The sequence below is a fragment of the Argopecten irradians genome, chromosome 1 (genome assembly GCF_041381155.1).
Source record: "Argopecten irradians isolate NY chromosome 1, Ai_NY, whole genome shotgun sequence".
NCBI lineage: Eukaryota > Metazoa > Mollusca > Bivalvia > Pectinida > Pectinidae > Argopecten > Argopecten irradians.
Window position 1 is genome coordinate 4,302,678 of NC_091134.1, and position 20,693 is coordinate 4,323,370.

Below are 20,693 nucleotides of genomic sequence, written 5' to 3' on the forward strand. Positions count from 1 at the left end.
GGGGTGTTATGACGTGTTCACCGCATAGGGAATTGGATAACACGTTTTTTTATATACAGTTGCAGTTGATTGCCTTGGATCAGCTCTTTGGTATCTTCCGCAGTGTGTTCTAGCGAGACAACAATATAAACAGACCTAAACAGACAATCGTGAATATAAAGGAACATCTCCAATAACACACATATCCAGAAATATGCAAGTTTCCTTTCAAATAACAAAACTGGAGGGTTGGTCAGAAGAGCTATATTATATATTATATCTATTACATTTCAACGAATCCATGTAGATAATAGCGTGTGGAATATGAGTTCACTTGTTATAGATAATGAGAGGATAGACAATGTTACGGTAGCCTTAATTGTATCCAGAAAATCCTAGGAGACTCGTAAACCCCTAAATGCGCCCAACACCAATACCGTTTAAAGACAATGCTCAGTGAATATATTACTCCCAAGGATACCATAACACAAGACTTTCCTCTAGTTTTGTACTTGCCCAAACCGAATATATCGTTTTATTGGCAGCAGTCTATAAACACCTCTACATGTGGTATCCAGTGGGTAAATCATCAACAAATAGATATTATCAGTATTTTCAGGGTCAATTATTTGTCATTGACTCAATTAACGGCACAGTGGTCACTATCAATCGATCAGGAAGTCAAATGTTTGTAACGCCGCGGAAGACATGCTTCATGAATACATTTACGACTGATAACGCATTTGCTAATGACCCAGTAATGGTGAAATCTGAATCCTCTATTTCCTGTTCCATCAACAATTAGTGAGCATGCTCACCACGTCGTCATATCTCTTTATAGGACCACGGTAGGTCTTACGACTCGTTCTAATTGGGTTGCAATGCTTTTGTTTTCGCTTCTTTGTTTACATAGTGCTATGAATAAGGAATAAACAACATGTTAGCGTAAAGTAACTAAGCATACGGTCGGGATGTACGTCAAAAACGTTACTAAGAGACCAACGTAATGGCTGCCGTGAGAAGCCCTTACGATATCAACGTTTAATCTGCGAGCATACGATGTTTGTCCTTAAATGTTTGAAAAAAATCCATTAACAGCCGATGAATCTTGAATACATGTAAAGTTCTTTAGACGGCATCGGTAATTGATAAGTTGATTGATAACAATACAAACATAGGTAAACTTACCGAGATGCGGGCCTCACGGAAGCCATTACGTTGTTTTCTTAGTAACGTTTTTGAAGTACATTCCCTATCATGAAGCATAATTAATGTATGTGCTAAGTGATAAAAATGCTACACCGCCAACAGAGCATAAATGTTACTCATCATTTTAACAACAGTGGGTGTATAATCATGTACATGTATATATATATATATATATATATATATATATATATATATTTATTTAACACAAAAAATGATATAATATAATTTATTTTACTTTGGGTGCACGCGCATTCAGTACTTCATTCTATAAAGGATACGGTAACATGGATTTTTTCGCGAGCAATTATTTACATTTTTTTCATTTTCATCTTGAAGTAACATTAAAAGTTCAAATTTTTCAAAGTGGTTATGGTGTAAATTAAGTTACTTTTGTAACTGAAGAAAAATATATTTTCCTCTGCTCATGTTTTTGATAGAGAAAAAATACCATTTGTCAGCGGTAGAGCATCTTAAAATGTGTTGTCAGCTTATTTTCCTTTCGAAAAAGAAAAAAAAAAGTGGTCGTTCTTTTTTTGGAGATGGGATTTCTGACACTAGTCGTATAACATCCATTGCCGATCCAACCTGCCAAGGACGTTATGACATATATTTACATGTGTTTAGAGAATTACTAAATATTGAATATGACACCTCAAAAAGGAAGAAATAACAGTGGAATATATTTCCTAAACAATCACACATGAAGGATCAATAAAAACAATTAACACAAAAACCATCCTAAGCCACACTGCAAAAGTCCACCAAATCCATATCCACCCAATCACCATTTTTACCGACTCCACATTCGCCAACAATATCATTAATATTTATAGTAGTTAAAGCAGTAGCGGCATTGATGAAATCAGTAATATATCTACTTATCGTAATAAGTCATATAAAATTTAAGCTACAGCATCATCAATTAGTTTAAACAAATCAGAAACAACCCAAACAACACACTCACAGTATCTAAACTCAACGACGCCCCCTTGGTCACAAGACAGGGGAATCGGTGTTTTATGTCTAAATATATCACCCAGGTGTTGTTTTGGAATTTAGAGAAGGAAGCTCCGCATGACGGCCTCAGTGACTTGTTCTTTACTTCAAACTTTATCCTTTATCATTAGAAGTAGTCTAGTAAATAAGGCGTTTTATTCATAATTTGCTATTTTTTACCAATGTTTCGATCAAAATGAAGTCTGATATGCCACAATAAAAAACAATGAAATTATAGAATATATGTACCTTGTACATACATGTAAATATGATACATCATTGTTAGAAAATAGTTTAAATTCCTAAGAAATTATCAACGCTACAGTAAATTATTCAGTACTTTGGTTATGTTACTTTCTTCTAAAGCTTCATTATGAGTGTTCGGAATTTCTTTGGGAAAACGACGCAGATCGTATCAAGTAACCAACGGTACCAGACCGCAACGTAGTAGTGTAGGCGGATTACGTAGGTAACCAAAAATGCACAAAATAATAATAAAAAACAGCATTACAAACTGAGAATGATAACAAAACATCGCGAGTACGATTTCTTGATAACAGTTTAATACTTGCAAGGTACACTGCATCCGCCTAGAGAAATAGCCACTTTAAAAGCAAATTTTATTTCAAAGACGTTCGGTTAAAAGCTATTGTCAAGACATACCTCACCGATTGGAATACTAAGTAATTATTGATTTTGCGTTTTTAAACAGACGATCAGACAACATCTAATAACAAAGCCACGGGAATATAGCTGGCTTTTGACGAGAACTTTTTAATTATCGTAGCCGGTGCCTTTGATGGGTTTTTCCTTAGATTCTAAGCATCGTTCAGTTTTTCAACATTCATAAATCAAAACATATTGCACAAAAATATCACAGTCAAGCATATTCGTAAACAAAAAAAAATCGGCATATCAGAGTGCAGTTTCCTGTGAATCTGATGTTAGCCAATCAAATGTCTTTATCACATCACCATGGCGATATTGCACCAATTTCTTAGCAGGCAAACCATTTTCTTCGTGACATTGTCTACACTCACAATGTTGTTGTGGTGTACCCATAATTCCATTGGTACTCCCAGCTCGTGTTGATTTCCTGTTTAAAGTGGGCGTTGCCCCTGGCACCATGGAGCGGAATTCGCCATCACACACACTACAACAACTACAACAGTTTGGAGTTCGAGGATGGGAGGCCGAACTTGGCTGACTAGACTTCCTAGGTGTCGCTTCACTCACAAAACCTGGCAACAAAAGATCAATCTGTTCGTTACAAGCATCTAATTCACTCTTGTCGTACACCGGAAGTAGATCGCCTCCACGCTTGAATGACTCGTGGTAACACAGAGACTTGCCGCCAGTCCCCGGTCTTGGCCTAGGTGGAGAATCGTTTGAACTACTGAAGACTGTGTGTGACTCGTTCGAATTATTGAAAAGCGAATGTGGCTTCGAAATTTGGTCCGCATTTGCGTTTGGCCTTACTGCCATGGATTGTGACTTACGAAGTGCTGTTTGCTTGCGTTCACGTGCCTGTGACTCGCTGATAAATGCACGTTTTGTCATCGTGATATCGTTAGTGATTGCAGACGACAGAAAACCACCACACCCGATATCAACTGTGGGTACGCCTCGTGGGGTAGATGGTTTGTTTTGGAGAGAGTCGAGATACTCATTCTGGCTTTCTGTTAGTCTGTTCGTTCCAACGTTAATCTGTGTCAGCAAAGTGGCTGAAAATATATAGCAAATGTTATTTTTCACATGTACAATTTAAATATAACTAATTCGGAAAATAAGAGCAAAAGGCACATTATGTAATTAAATCTCGTATGACTGATACGTCCTTCTTTACATGTAAGACAAAGTTCATAGGAGAAAATGTAAAACGCGATAGTCATCATTCCATAAGGTTACTTGTCGTCCCGTATGGACCAGTTGACGTTGGTAATATGTTTTAAAAATATAGCATTATGAAGCAGAAAAGCGTTCATTCTAATATAAGGAAACATTGATGTCCGGAGACTTCCCTCAAATGACTACGTCAAATGGTATGCTATATTTGTATCACTAACATAATTTACATAGGGCTTACAACACTGAGATAAGCCATTGCAGTGTTTTTACGTTTAGCTTGGTGACATTAACTACAATTCAATAAAACAGGAACAACATTTGCTTTTAGAAGAAGCAATAAATGTTTTTTTATTTATCAAAAATAGTTCTCTATTATCTAAACAATAAATTTTATGATGTTTTCAATTCAAATCAGTGATCTAAACACAAGTCATTAAAAGTTTCAAGGCGATGTCCCAATTCCTTTGGCCATTTATGACATCATGGATATTTATGTAAACAAATGAAGGCCTGAGGACTCGGGTATCTCCCGAAACGTAGCCACTGTTAATGATTTATCATGTATTTTGTTTTGATAATATTAAACTGTACATTAACAGCGATTTTGTATTGATAGAGCGAAAGAGGTAAGAAAGTTCCGTATTGTCCATCATGTATGTACCGAATAAAATAAAAAAGGATGCGGACTCGGAAAAAAGTGATTGGATTTCTTTGAACCTTTGACAAAAGATTAAACAATCCCAAGAAAAATAGAACAATGGAAATTGAGTAATGTAAAAGAACAACAGGATGGAACTTTTTGCTTAGCACACGTGATCATATAGTTACCTGTCGGATTCTCGGACGGCATGAAGTAGGCCCCTGGACAGAGCGGAGGTTTAGTGGTCAGGGGTCGGTCGTCTTGACCATTGGTTCGAACCACGGGCTTGTCCGAGAAATGTTTAGCCTTGAGTTGAAGCACTTTCTGAGAACGGGATTTATGACTGGTGTGGGTAGTGCTGGTGTTGGATTTGGACAGATTTTTTACCTTGGCGTTCCCGACATCTTTAATGCCAGTCATCTGTCATAAGTAATTAGTAAAGAATGAGTTTTGAGATCTTAAATATATCAAAGTGAATAGTCGGGCAAAGAAAACCAGTCTAAATGCGTTCATTTGCCTTCAGAAGTCCTTACATATCAAAACGACGGTCCAGTTCTGCTTACTTTGTCCAGTACTGACAATTGAATAATAGAAAAGCCCCAAAATTCTAAAAATAAATTTTCCAACCTCTTTGAAAGTGATGCTCCAAAAAAATGTCAGCACGGACATAGCCAGCCGGAATGACGTTGAAGGATTCCTAAAGTATGAATTAATTTTTTTCGCATGCAGAGCGAATTTAATGAGAAATTTTATTTTTCTATTTTATCAGAAATTATACTGGATATCTTAACACCATTTTACCGACTATAGCCTTCCTTTGTCCGACTATTCACTTTAAACGAATAACGGTATTTTTCTAATGTGTATTGCTTTAATAAAACTTTATTAAAATATTGGTGTTTGATTTATGTTTGAACACTTTCAATGATTGATTTTACTACATATGTATTAAATAGTATCATATGATATTTCAAATATTATCTTATATTTAAAACAACGGGAGGCAACTCTGAGAATCCCAAATGACAGAATGTATGTAAAAGTTCTCTCCCATGTATTGTGATTGAAATGACAACGGTTATACTACGGTAAGGAAGCCTGCTGAACTTATAACAGAAAAAGTATATTGGCATTGCTAGAACATTAAATAACGATTGTTTTTGGTATACGACCCTCAACAGGCTTTGTTAATACCGTCTTTCTGTATTAGAATGGACAGAAGTAATAATATCTGCACTCACAAAATTGACCACCCTGGCCTTGCCATTGAAGTCCACCCTGTCCGTCGTCCATGCGTCCGGTATAGACATGGCCCCTTATGTCCTCATTCTTCTCATCTCGTCCACTTTATCTGTGGACAGAAACATTCGGAATGTTGTTATAATCGTGTGCTAGTATATGTCTGAAGCTTGTACCAGCGTCATCTCTGCTAAACTAATTCCGTTTGTGCTTATATCTTAAAAAGTATCTGGCAAAGCATAATTAAGACAAAATCAGTTGAAAAAATTCGCGCGAGGCAGTAATTTCATCGCATTGTTATCCAGACCTGACTTCACGTCTGAGACTTTATTATCATATCATAACGTATTTCCGCCTACCAAAACCAGTTAACTACCAATAACACATCCTGGCGTCACAACGAGCAAGAAAATGGAGGTTCTATGATCATCGTAATGTAATTTTCTTCATGTTGTTTTCATATGTTATTAAACTAAACACATTTTATTTCGTTAATATAATAATTATCAAGCGGGTATTTACATTATATTACCGACGTCATATTTCATTACCTCGAAACTACCAAGTTAATGAACATAGATATACCAAGAGTTAGAATATCGTGTCAAACCGCCTATGGTAAATTACTTGTATACTGTTAACTGATGTAAATAATTATATCCTCACCGCAAGTCATGAGCAGTTGTGTGATCACTGACCATATAATGACTGGTTTATCACTGCCAGATTGATTTAATACCCCCTGTTAAAAAATCCCAAATATATTAAAGTTTGTGCTGAATCACTTTTCGTGGTTCTAACACAAAGTATACTAACAGTAGTGATTGGCATGCAAACTTTCGATTTAAATTAACGTTACTGAGTGGCACAGGTAATACACAACACCTGTGTGATTTTCACCTGAAATGCCAGGTAAACATTTAATAGACATAAATTGACCTCGGTCTTAATCCTAATGGGTAGACTTTCGGTCAAGCTTTAACTGTTGTGTTAGGCCTTTAGGTTAAACAGGCATTAAATACTAAGTTAATACAAAGTGTCTGGTTCTGAAGCAAGTGGGACAGGGCTAGATTTCTCTATGAGGTAAAACACCTTGGCCCGGCACCATAAAACTATCTTAGACAAATTTATTACTCAAGTATATGATTTTACATATAGAGAGGTGTTCGTTATACAGGGTGGTGGTCGTTATACAGTGGTGATCGTTATGAGATCGTTATAGAGAGGTGGTCGTAATAGAAACATGGTTGTTATAATGTGTTCGTATAGAGGGTGTCGTTATATTGTTAGAGGTGTTCGTTATAGAGAGGTGGTCGTTATAGATAGGTGGTCGTTATAGAGAGGTAGTCGTTAATGCATTACAGGGTTAGATGTCATAGCTATATATGCCCTAAGTAAATCAATTAAAATCTATGAAAGATAATTCAACCCTAAAAACGTATTTCAATGTGGTGGTGGTGGAATGGCGGTATCAGGACGAAATGACAATAATGTTTTGTAAGTGTATCTCACCAGTAAATAAGTCTTCATGTTAATTATTTAGGAACAGCATTTTCAAAGACACCTTCATTTAATGGTGCAAAGAGTCAGAATATTAAAATAACATCGATAGCTATGTATGATATTTTGAGAAAAGGCAGAAAATTGAATTTATCGGTTAGATGTATTTTTGAACTATTTGAAAAAACGGTTGTGAGATAAGGGGTTTTACTAATGTACAAAAAATTGAGTGATTTTATTTAAAATTTTGTAAACTGCTATTGGGTTTTAAAAAAAAGTACACCAAGTTACATGGTATATGGCGAACTGTGTACTAGACCACTTATAATTGACATTAAAATAAAAATGATTAATTATTGGTCAAAAATGATTCTATCTAAAGAAAATAAATTAAATGTTGTAGTGTATAGTATGTTATATCATGTTTTTTGTAAATGAAAACAGAGTAGTTCCATACTTAACTTTTGTACAAAAGATTTTAAACGAATGTGGTCTGATGTATATATGGCACTCTCAGTTCCAACACAATTTGAATCCAAAATGGGTTAAAGCTCAAGTTAAGCAAATATTATGTGACCAATTTTTACAAAAATGGAATAATGACATTTTTTGTTCCTCAAAGTCAATTTGCTATAGAATATACAAGAACGAATGTAATTTTGAAAAATATTTTGATATATTAAATGATAATGAAAGAATTTTAATGTGTAAATTTAGAACAAGTAATCATAAATTCATTGTGGAGTCTGGTAGATGGATTAATATGAATTATCAAGATAAAATTTGTACTTATTGTGATACCAATGATATTGGTTATGAATTCCATTATTTATTAAAGTGCCCGTTTTTGACATTAGAAAGGAAATTATATGTTAATGAGTACTATTACACCAAACCAAATATTATAAAATTTTCACAGCTTCTGAACTCAAAGAATATAAAAATAATGAGAAATTTATGTAAATTCATCAAAGTTATGTTTAAAAATGTCATATAATTTGTCCTCCATCAATGTTGAATTTCTTGACTGTTGTAAAGATGTTTATCGACACAATATATTTTGTAAAGAGACTAATAAATTTTGAAGTTGAAGTTTGTTAATGATTATAAGAAAAGATATTTGAATGTATGTCAGGAATTAGGATTTTTTTGATGCGTTTGAAATAGACATATTGATATGGCTTTATCCTCATTATCCTAAGTTAAGAAAAGCAAATCAATCTAATGAAATCGGTGAGCTATATTTAAGCTGTGGTAACTTACGCAGTGGCAATATTGTGTGGATTAATGACGAGAGAGTTAGAACGGCATTTCTTTATCCACTTTACGTTATACTGGATGTTTGGTTAATAACAATGGACAAACACCCACGTGGTCTTAGACTAATCAACATTAAGTCGTATGTACATACATAAAGCTTATAATAACCTGGCGTCTGGAGTTCACTATTTTACTGAATTGAAAATGGTAAGGTCTTTTAGCCTGGGTTTTCTGTAGCCAAAAGTGCGACATTTGGCTCCGGAAATAAATTTTACAATACGATGTAATAAGGGTTTGTTGTTTATTTTTTGTTTGGGTTTAAAAAAACTTAGGATAACAAAAACTTAAAGTGACTTCAATTCCTTGTACAGAGTTATCCTCCCCTGCGAGAAGGTATTGATTTTTTCGTGATTTGTATATAATTAATAAAACGTAATTAATTCATGGGAAAACTTACAATGTACCTAATTTTCTCGTAAAGAATTAATGAATACTTGGGCATACATCTATATACTGTATATCGTATAGACTCCACATAAGGTCTCCAATAGTATATAGTAAAGTCTTATGTCGAAATTAAGATTTTCTGGTTTTTATACGACATATATCAGACACATGTAAATAAAAAAAAGTATTGATACTTTGAAGATTTTACACTTGAAACCTATATTGACTCTTTGATCCATATAATATTATTACATTTATATTTTTGTAAAACTGATATATAATCGGTAAATACAATTAATAGTGACATTGTAACATGATATGAATATAAGCATGCAAATATACATACTTGCACAGTTTCACAGTGTATACGTGTACCTGATGTGCTGTTTCCATTCTTGGTACCAGAACGTTCGACTCTCTTCGGACAACACAAATAGATTATATAGATATGCATTGTTATGATTATATTTTACCTACAGACACTGGGTAAGTGTGTGTCAGTACATCCTCTGCGCGCACATAGTACACGTTATATATCGTAAAATTACTGATCTGTGAAATGATCTCTCGAAATTGTTAAAACTAATGGACCGTTTACAAAGATAATTCATTGATTATATGAATAATTCATTAATATTTTTGTATAGTTAGTTAAAATATGAATACATAAAGCTATTGTAAACGACAATGCTCCTCGATCCCGTATGCACACAGATATAGTAAGACAGGAAGTACTCAGTACAGCGCAAATTGATTACATTTGTCGTGTAAATATCTTTAAATGACATGTAAAGCTTTAGTAATGGCGGGTATCAAAATAGCAGACATCAATAAAGACAGGTGTCAGCAAAGCAGACGTAGGTAAAGACAGGTGTCAGAATAGCAGACTTCGGTAAAGACAGGTGTCAGAATAGCAGACTTCGGTAAAGACAGGTGTCAGAATAGCAGACTTCGGTAAAGACAGGTGTCAGAATAGCAGACGTCGGTAAAGACAGGTGTCAGAATAGCAGACTTCGGTAAAGACAGGTGTCAGAATAGCAGACTTCGGTAAAGACAGGTGTCAGAATAGCAGACTTCGGTAAAGACAGGTCAGAATAGCAGACATAGCAGACTTCGGTAAAGACAAGTGTCAGAATAGCAGACGTAGGTAAAGACAGTGTGTCAGAATAGCAGACTTAGGTAAAGACAGGTGTAGATCACGTTGTAAGACAGGTGTGAATAGCAGACGTAGGTAAAGACAGGTGTCAGAATAGCAGACTCTAGGTTTAACTTAAAGACAGGTGTCAGAATAGCAGACTTCGGTAAAGACAGGTGTCAGAATAGCAGACTTAGGTAAAGACAGGTGTCAGAATAGCAAAGATTTCGTAGGTAAAGACAGGTGTCAGAATAGCAGACGTAGGTAAAGACAGGTGTCAGAATAGCAGACGTCGGTAAAGACAGGTGTCAGAATAGCAGCAAGACGTAGGTAAAGACAGGTATCAGAATAGCAGACACTTCGGTAAAGACAGGTGTCAGAATAGCAGACTTCGGTAAAGACAGGTGTCAGAATAGCAGACGTACGGTAAAGACAGGTATCAGAATAGCAGACTTCGGTAAAGACAGGTGTCAGAATAGCAGACGTAGGTAAAGACAGTGTCAGAATCAGTGCAGATCGGTAAAGACAGGTGTCAGAATAGCAGACGTAGGTAAAGACAGGTGTCAGAATAGCAGTAATTCGGTAAAGACAGGTATCAGAATAGCAGACGTCGGTAAAGACAGGTCAGGTAGAATAGCAGATCGTAGGTAAAGACAGGTGTCAGAATAGCAGACGTCTTCGGTAAAGGTACATGCAGACTTCAGTAAAGCAGACTTCCGGTAAAGACAGGTATCAGAATAGTAAGACTTCGGTAAAGACAGGTGTCAGAATAGCAGACGTAGGTAAAGACAGGTGTCAGAATAGCAAATTTAGGTAAAGACAGGTGTCAGAATAGCAGACGTAGGTAACCTAAAGACAGGTGTCGATGAGAATAGCAGACGTAGAGTAAAGCAGCAGGTATCAGAATAGCAGACGTAGGTAAAGACAGGTGTCTAGATAGCAGACTTCGGTAAAGACAGGTGTCAGAATAGCAGACTTGTAGGTAAGACTTCGGTAAAGACAGGTAGGTCAGAATAGCAGTCTTCGGTAAAGACAGGTATCAGAATAGCAGACTTCGGTAAAGACAGGTATCAGAATAGCAGAACTTCCGGTAAAGACTGGTGTCAGAATAGCAGAAGTAGTTAAAGACAAGGTGTCAGAATAGCAGACTTCGGTAAAGACAGGTGTCAGAATAGCAGACGTAGGTAAAGACAGGTGTCAGAATAGCAGACGTAGGTAAAGACAGGTGTCAGAATAGCAGACGTAGGTAAAGACAGGTGTCAGAATAGCAGACGTAGGTAAAGACAGGTGTCAGAATAGCAGACTTAGGTAAAGACAGGTGTCAGAATAGCAGACCTCAGTAATGACAGGTGTCAGAATAGCAGACATAGGTTAAGTCATATGTTAGAATATCAGACTTCAGTAAAGACATGCGCCAAAATAGCAGCCGTCGGTAAAAACAGGTGTCAGAAAAGCAGACGTTGGTAAAGTCATGAGTCAGAATAGCAGACTTCGGTAAAGACAGGAGTCAGAATAACAGACTTCGGCAAAGACAGGAGTCAGAATAACAGACTTCGCTAGTGACATGTGTCAGAATAGCAGACGTAGGCAAAGACAGGAGTCAGAATAACAGACAGGTTCAGAATAAGACTGAAGGCAGGTGTCAGAATAGCAGACGTAGGCAAAGACAGGTGTCAGAATAACAGACGTAGGCAAAGACAGGTGTCAGAATAGCAGACGTAGGCAAAGACAGGTGTCAGAATAGCAGACGTAGGCAAAGGCAGGTGTCAGAATAGCAGACTTCGTTAATGACAGGTGTCAGAATAGCAGACTTCCATTAAGATGGGTGTCAGAATAGCAGACTTCCATTAAGATGGGTGTCAGAATAGCAGACTTTGAAGTCAGTGAGCTGTTCTAGGTGTTGCCTATGCCCACCATGGATTAGGGACGGGTATATAGTGTCATCTGTTTCGTTCGATCCTGTTTTTTATAAATGATAAATTGGGACAGTTTTGTTTAACATTTCTAGCTTTTATATCCCCTGGAAGCTTTCAAATTTGACCTTTCGTCACCTTAGATATAGGACCTGCCACCTGTTAAGGATTTACTTAGTGAGGTCGGTACTTATATCGAATTATTCTCCAATCAAAATTTAACAACACACATGTAGACTAAACACGGACATGCTATAGGTATTGTTTATCTGTGAAATATCACAGCTATTGTGTAGGCGCGTCTCAGCAATAATCGATAGAAAAATAATATACCTGTAAATTGTGTAGGTATGATTAAACTACACAAGTTAATATCAAACATTGCTTACTCAGTCTGTATAAATTGTACGATTGCCAAAGATTGCTGATTGTTTTAAAAACCTTTATTCTCAACCAAGCAATGTGCATTAATGTAAACTTAATAACACAATGTTTGGGTAGTTTATGTGTGTGGTTTGTGACCTCTGACCTGTCTGTATCACGACAGATATTAATATTGCTGAAAATATTTACTTCGGCATACATATGTAATGAAATGGTATTATTGAAAGAAACTTGAAACCGAATATATAAAGAAAAAATATCTTGCCATCTTTTCTTTTCACTGAGTTTTAGTTTCCTTTTTTCATCTCGATGAAATATAACATTACAGTTTACATTATTGTATCATACACAAAACGTAACTAATGTATCAGCCAAAACTCAATCATCAGTCAACACTTTCAATCACTTTATTTTGGTGATGTATTTATTAGTTTGTGACATTAATCATTCAACATTCCTCCTCAATGTTCTTATTAATTAGTGAGGATAATCATTGTGTATTCGAGTTGACTTAAATGTTGCTTGTGTTCTGACGGAAGTACACGGAGATGTCTGAAAACTTAAACTAGCTATAGTTACAGACAGAAGTAGCATGCTTCTGTGATTTTCCGTCAGTTATGGAATCAATAAAGTTCGCTTTGATGTGGATAATTTCAGTAACTGCTTTTAAGAAAACTTCATGTAGCCTATATATTATCTCAATGTCACCTATAGCTATATAGTTTATATTTATAATCAACATTATACAAATGATCACGAATAAAGACATATGCACAGCTCTCATCGTTATGTTTCTGCTTACTGGTGCATGTTCACGTAATTAAAACTCTTAACATATAATGTATGTAGTACACACTCGACAAGTATACATGATCGAGATTAGGCAGGTTCCTTGTAAGATAATATAGCCATAACGTGTAATATCAAACCCTGCCATCCGGATTGTTAAGGAGCGGATAAATAATTATTGAATGTAAATATAGCCCATTGTTAATGTCAGATCAGGTCACATCGACACTGACTCAACAACTCACTCGTAATTAAAGATAACACTGGTTTTAATTGATAGTTTTGAAAATATAAATACGTAAACTTGAACTAGGCAGTTTAAATCCTCATTCGTATTGATATAACACCCCTCCCATCCATTGTGGTAGCATAGCACTACTTACAATTACCAGTTAGCACGACCGAGGGGAAACAAACGAAAGGGAACTCGAGCCTGTTAAAATTTCCCCTCTACTGTTCTCACGCAAGTCCAATCAGTTTTTCACAATGAGTGGCAATATTTGGAGTTTGTATTTTATCTTCTCGTGTAACACACGTAAAACTAGATTGACGAGTATGGTCATATATCAGGTGTCTCGTACCATTGGTCCATTCTTCATGATTTATATACAGTAATACCTTATATAGGCGGATTGGTTTCACGCTGAAGTAATTAACTGTTATTGGTTGAATTTAATCACCATGCTTCGTCAGCAGAACAATCCTCTAGGAGGGTATTTTGTTACTATATTAAATAAATTGAAATTTTTCACAATGACAGTCGATCTCTTTATAATACATTTGTTTGGGACATTTCTTCACAGATTAGTAGATTAATATCGGTAAATCATTTTCTGTCCATTCAGTTTCCTTTTACCACATTTTCAGATATATCCTAACTTCTGAAATGTCCCAAATATCATTCACTGCAAAGAGAATCAAGAACCGTATTTGACAAGTCTCTCCCATTAGGCCATGGGCTAAGAGGGTTACACATGCACCCCGAACCAATTTTTTTACCCTTATGTCCCACTGGTCACAAATCAAAATGTAAGCATTGCATAAGTTGGGATGAACTTCCGGTTATGACGTCATCAATATGGCCGCAATCTCGAATTTCACTAAAATTTGAAAAATAAGCATAACATATTTCAAACGAAGTAGGCAAATGAGGTATCGAAATGACCACAATAGAACAATTAATACATATCAGGACCAAATAATCCAATATACGTAGTGATTTCTACGCAGGAGATGGAAAAAATCGGATTTTAAGCTCAAAAATGGTATCTGTTTAAAGTTACTAAATCATTAGATTTACATAGATTTCTTAGCGTTTTTGACTTCCTACAAACGTTCTTATGCCTGAAATTAGAAAGTTTTCAAAATTACAACATTTAATTTGAACTATTGGCAATGTTTATCAACGTTAAAATATCGCCAAACACAACAAGAAATTGTATCTGTCGGCATTGAATGTTTACAACGGAAAGAACCGAGTGCATCTTTGAGTTCGGAATCGAGGTCACTGAAAATCTCATCCGGCTAATGGATATAGATGTAATAACACCACTGAGAGGCAACTTATATTTTATCGGTTACATTGGCCTGATTAAGCGTAATAGCCGATACATTTACAGCGTATCTCAGTGGCGTAGAAAGAAACGTAATAGGGGGGGGGGGCAAATAGCGCCAAAGGTGCGATATTTTTGGTGTGTTTGGGGGGGGGGGGGGGGCGACAATCTCTCCTACGAGACAAAAAATATTACGATTTAGAATGGCTAAGATGAGTTTAACGATGCATTTTGATGAATTTGCGAGCGCCGAAGACGCGAGAATTTGGTGTTTGAGGGGTCCGGGGGTCTCCCCCGGGAAATACATTACGATTTAGAATTTTTACGATGTATTTTGATGAATGTAGGAGCGCATGAAGGCGCGAGATTTGGGTGTTTGAGGAGGTCCGAGGGTCTCCCCCCGGGTAAAAAATATTAGATTTAGAATGGCTGTGATGAGTTTTACGATATATTTTTAATGATTTTAAAGCGTTCTTAACATAATACTTTTTTTTATTTAAAGTTACCAGCATGAAGAATTGGTAATTGTGAATGCCGTCATATCTATGCAACTCGGTCTGAACATACTGGCTTCACACCATCGGTACATTATTTGTTTAACACAAAATAATAATGAATTAATTGTTTTGCTAAGTCATATAAACAGATGAATCTTTTAAGAGACATTTTTTAAAATAGTACGTAGAATCCCCTGATTGACATTTTAAGTCTAGTAGTTCACGAAAATGTGCAGGAGGACCCTTTTTTCTTTCAAATGTGCAATTTTAGAACATTTCAGTCGGCAAAAATGGAGGGGGGTGGCAACAAGAAATGTTTGCCCTCGTCCTGGGAAACGGGGAGGCCATTGCCCCCCTCCCCTGACCCCCTCCAACCCCGACCCCCACCTCCCCACACCCGCTTCCTACGCTCCTGTATCTACATTGCCAAGTAAAACAGCATAGTTCTATGAAGTTTTAGTGTATTTGATGGAAATATGACAAGAAGTGAGAGGTATTTTCATCCCCGATAAATAATTATTGAATGTAATATAGCCCATTATAATGTCAGATCAGGTCACATCGACACTGACTCAACAACTCACTCGTAATTAAAGATAACACTGGTTTTAATTGAAAAAATATAAATACGTAAACTTGAACTAGGCAGTTTAAATCCTCATTCGTATTGATATAACACCCCTCCCATCCATTGTGGTAGCATAGCACTACTTACAATTACCAGTTAGCACGACCGATGGAAAACAAACGAAAGGGAACTCGAGCCTGTTAAAATTTTCCCTCTACTGTTCTCACGCAAGTCTAATCAGTTTTTCACAATGTGTGGCAATATTTGGAGTTTCTATTTTATCTTCTCGTTGTAACACACGTAAACTAGATTGACGAGTATGGTCATATATCAGGTGTCTCCTACCATTGGTCCATTCTTCATGATTTATATACAGTAATACCTTATATAGCGGATTGGTTTCACGCTGAAGTAATTAACTGTTATTGGTTGAATTTAATCACCATGCTTCGTCAGCAGAACCATCCTCTAGGAGAGGGTATTTTGTTACTATATTAAATAAATTGAAGTTTTCACAATGACAGTCGATCTCTTTATAATACATTTTGTTTGGGACATTTCTTCACAGATTAGTAGATTAATATCGGTAAATCATTTTCTGTCCATTCAGTTTCCTTTTACCACATTTTCAGATATATCCTAACTTCTGAAATGTCCCAAATATCATTCACTGCAAAGAGAATCAGAACCGTATTTGACAAGTCTCTCCCATTAGGCCATGGGCTAAGAGGGTTACACATGCACCCCGAACCAATTTTTTTTAACCCTTATGACCCACTGGTCACAAATCAAAATGTTAGCATTGCATAAGTTGGGATGAACTTCCGGTTATGACGTCATCAATATGGCCGCAATCTCGAATTTCACTAAAATTTGAAAAACAAACATAACATGTTTCAAACGAAGTAGGTAAATGAGGTATCGAAATGACCACAATAGAACAATTAATACATACCAGGACCAAATAATCCAATATACGTAGTGATTTCTTCGCAGGAGATGGAAAAAATCGGATTTTAAGCTCAAAAATGGTATCTGTTTAAGCATTTTTTTTTATATTTCATATTTTTGACGCAGCAAAAATGTTTCCCAACAACAAACTATTATTCGTAATAAGTTATTTGACCTCTTATCAATCAGTAAAAACACATCAACTACAAAAATAAATAAAAAATGCAAAAGAATTATTGCTATACCGTCACTTGGTTTACAAAACATCACCGGGTGATTATACTGGGCATATGATGGTTACTTTTTCAAACCGCTGACACTACAGTTTCCTGGTGTCTTAGAAATTCCTGAAGATATCATTAGCTATTGACGATTTATATCTTAACAAATTTAAAGTTGGCTGAATATCTAAGTGGGACTTCAAAATTTCCTAACATAATCCATTGTCATGTTCGAAATTTTGTAGACGTCTATTAGAAAAATTATAGCGAATCATTACAGCACAATGTCAACTAATAGGATAACACATTAAAACCGAGGTAAGCCTGTTTCCGTTAATACCATGACACTTTATATTAAACATTCTTAAACAGCGTTTCTGTAACGGCGCAAAAACATCATCACACATGGTTAATATGACAAACATGGTTTGATGTTACTGCCGAAAACAAAATGACTCTATTTTAGACAATCTTTGATCACCTTCAAATAGTCTTAAGATGCTGCTTCATAATATCCCTATTAAATTTAAACTTTTAATAACCTGTTAACGGGATTGCTTCATAAACATGTCACAATGCATTGATTACGTTCAAATAGCATATACAATAAGAATATGAAGACATATTTTTCAGTTGACCTTGTAATCTTAATAAAAGTTTAACAGTTTAGTTTATCTCTCTGTTGGGAAATTAAAAAGCCGTCTGAAATATTGAAGTAATTTAAGAAACGCTCATCGACTTTGTTTTGTTAACCTTGATATTTGGAGCAGTTTATGTGGAAAATCATCATTCTATTTTAACTCACTATACAGTCTTAAAAATTATAGTTTAATCAAAATTATAGGACTTAATTGTTTATCAATATCCTTAGAACCATCTGCTGATTACCCGACCCAGGGAATTTACATTTACCGCCCCTATAATCTCTCAGCTCCACCTCCGTAACGCGAAATTGCCCCATAATTTATAACTTTGGCTTCATTTGCACAAAAGTGAATGAATAAAAGCACAATTTTCTCATTTTTAGCCTCTTAATGAATTCACCCCCTTGATCTTATCTTAATATTGGTTCAAGTCGAGAAATGTATTGACTAAGGCGTTTAAAAGTCAATTTTGTCCCTCATGAATAATCTGTTGTTTACATTCAACTTTGATAAGATATGGTAAATTAGACAAACATATGAATATCATCCATACATTCTGTAAGCGTTAATGTATTGTCCATACTTTAGATATTTAGATATAATGAGATATACACCAGTGACCATATGATAAAATGGTTGCGATCGAGCGAAATCTTATTGTGTTTGTGCGCGTTATAATCACATCCTTCCAATAGTAGCACTTGAAAGTGTCTTTAGAAGTTCTCATTGCATTCTGTCTATTGTATTTAACGCCCCATTATCAACCAGAGACTGTATAAGAACACGACAGAGTTTGGCGTTGAAGATTAAACATCTCACTGCACTGTGAGCAGAGTCGGGCAACTTACACCAGCGAGGTTGAGGATTGCTGACACAATGTAGGAAGATTATCAGACTCAATTGTGACATATTTAAACGTTTTTGCTAATAAACTAAATTTATCGAAATTATAAACCACGTCCACCAGCCCCATTCCCCAATATTCTCCATCTTCTTCTTTAAAAGGAACTTTTACGTAACGCTAAAGCTGCAGAACTATTTGTACCAACAATTTTCCTGAATAGATTCAATAATTAGTTGCTTTGTGTTGATTGTTATTTAAAAAAAAAACGTTTCCTGCATTTTTTTTTTTGGTATCTAAACGGTGATTTGGAAATGTTTGTCACTGCGTGATATTGTTTGGCTTACACATAGATGTGCTGGAATACCTCACCAATTGTACAAAAATAAAATCATTTAAAATCGATGAACTTTCTATTTCTAACTTTGTTTATACCTTTGTAGTCGTACTTCCAGTGTTTTTATATGATAAATTGACACACATGTTCTGTCACACGATATCAGTACTTTTTAAGTGAATTCATATTGTAAAATACAACAATATGTCGTCGATAACAAATTCATTCGCGCAATAGTACATAATTTCATTGTACAAAATATAATTCTGTCGTTTACGAAATAAATATTTTTATGGGGCTATATACTTACCTACTTACTAATTAAGTCCATTATGAAACACACGTATACATGTATGAAAGTCTTCACATAGCTGGACACACCGGTTACAGAGGTATTCAAATTCGATATGTTACAAAATGTTTCCCATGAATATTTTCCGTCACCGAAGATGTCTGCGCTGACTGTCCAGGAGTTTCGGGCTAGTAATGATTAGTTTCTGGATGCTATCCCATGGGAATTCTTATTACCCCTGCCACGCCACTAGGGTCTGTTGACATTTACTAGACGACCACACTCGAGAATTAAAGGGACGCTAAGCGGACCAGTGAGGCTCTATTAACCTCGAAATCACTTCACAATAGATGTGTATTGAACAATAGGATTATATCACTCAATCTTAAGGCCTAACCTTAAGTGTTTAAAACGAGATTTAAATTTTAGTAATCTTAGACTGGAACGTTATTTCAATAGTAGAAAGTTTCAATTTGAAATGTACAGCCATTTAACTCCAAAATACACGAATCAATTCAAGATTTAAATAAGATAAATTTTTGTTTAAATATTATCTTTGTTAAATTGACGTCTTTACGTTAAGAATTCAGCAATTGTTTGTACAAGTCTGTTAGTTTTGGCTCGACAAGACATACTTGTACGTAGGAATATGCAGTTTTTACTGTATATATACCTAACGATATGTGACAATAGACGAAGAAATGTATATAATTTAGATAATCTAATGTGGGTAAGAAATCACCACGATACAGCCCGCTGATAACACGCCGATTTATAAACCTGAGAGTTCAGACGTGTTCATTGTTTAATCATTACTACACTCAATACTATGAATTGGTCGTGGACTTGGCAATCTTCACGCGTACCCAGATACAATCAGCTTTACATGGCCTTTTGTCTAGTTTGTTTCGCACGCGTCATTATCAGATATTGTTTCAATCTCAAACAATATCACAAGGCCTGAATACACTTATATACTTTATGTTTGAATGTGGATAATTATTCCTTCGTTAAGTGTTATATAGTAATCTACACGGATTTCTACAAATATCGCAAATACTGCAACAAAATATTGAATAGATATTTGTAATTATATTCCATGATGCTAGAAAATCAATAATAATATACGTGAATATTTCATGTAAAAAATATGGAAACCCAAAACTTAAATTTTACCTTTGAAAACGTATATTGAGTTGGTATTAATTTGGGCCGTTTACGGCCACCAAGTGATAAGCGAAATATTTTTCCTGACGATACCTTAGGGTCAGTTGCATATTGTATGCTATCAAGAACATCGATCGTTTCAGTAATCATGGTTCTCTCTGATGTCAACGGTCAATGGAAATAATTGTTTTGCAGTTTCTATCTGCAAAACATGGACTTGCGACTTTCAGTGGAGGAAACAGAAGAACATTAAGGTCACAGTTACTGTGTTAAACATTTTGCT

At 35.5% G+C, this 20,693-nt stretch overlaps 1 protein-coding gene across 2 annotated transcripts; it reads right to left on the reverse strand.

The window, feature by feature from the left end:
• Window positions 1-1,455: 1,455 nt before the first annotated feature.
• Window positions 1,456-19,692, reverse strand: LOC138315620 (uncharacterized). 2 transcript variants are annotated; one of them, XM_069256784.1, is made up of 4 exons: window positions 19,270-19,692; window positions 5,914-6,023; window positions 4,861-5,092; window positions 1,456-3,908 (listed from the first exon to the last, which is right to left on the reverse strand). In XM_069256784.1, the coding sequence occupies exons 2-4, from the start codon at window positions 5,980-5,982 to the stop codon at window positions 3,100-3,102; spliced, it is 1,110 nt and encodes a 369-aa protein (XP_069112885.1). In that variant the 5' UTR covers window positions 5,983-6,023; window positions 19,270-19,692; the 3' UTR covers window positions 1,456-3,099. The 2 variants fall into 2 exon arrangements, with proteins under 2 accessions (XP_069112885.1, XP_069112877.1); XM_069256776.1 differs by having other exon boundaries at window positions 19,262-19,692.
• Between the last annotated feature and the right edge of the window lie 1,001 nt (window positions 19,693-20,693).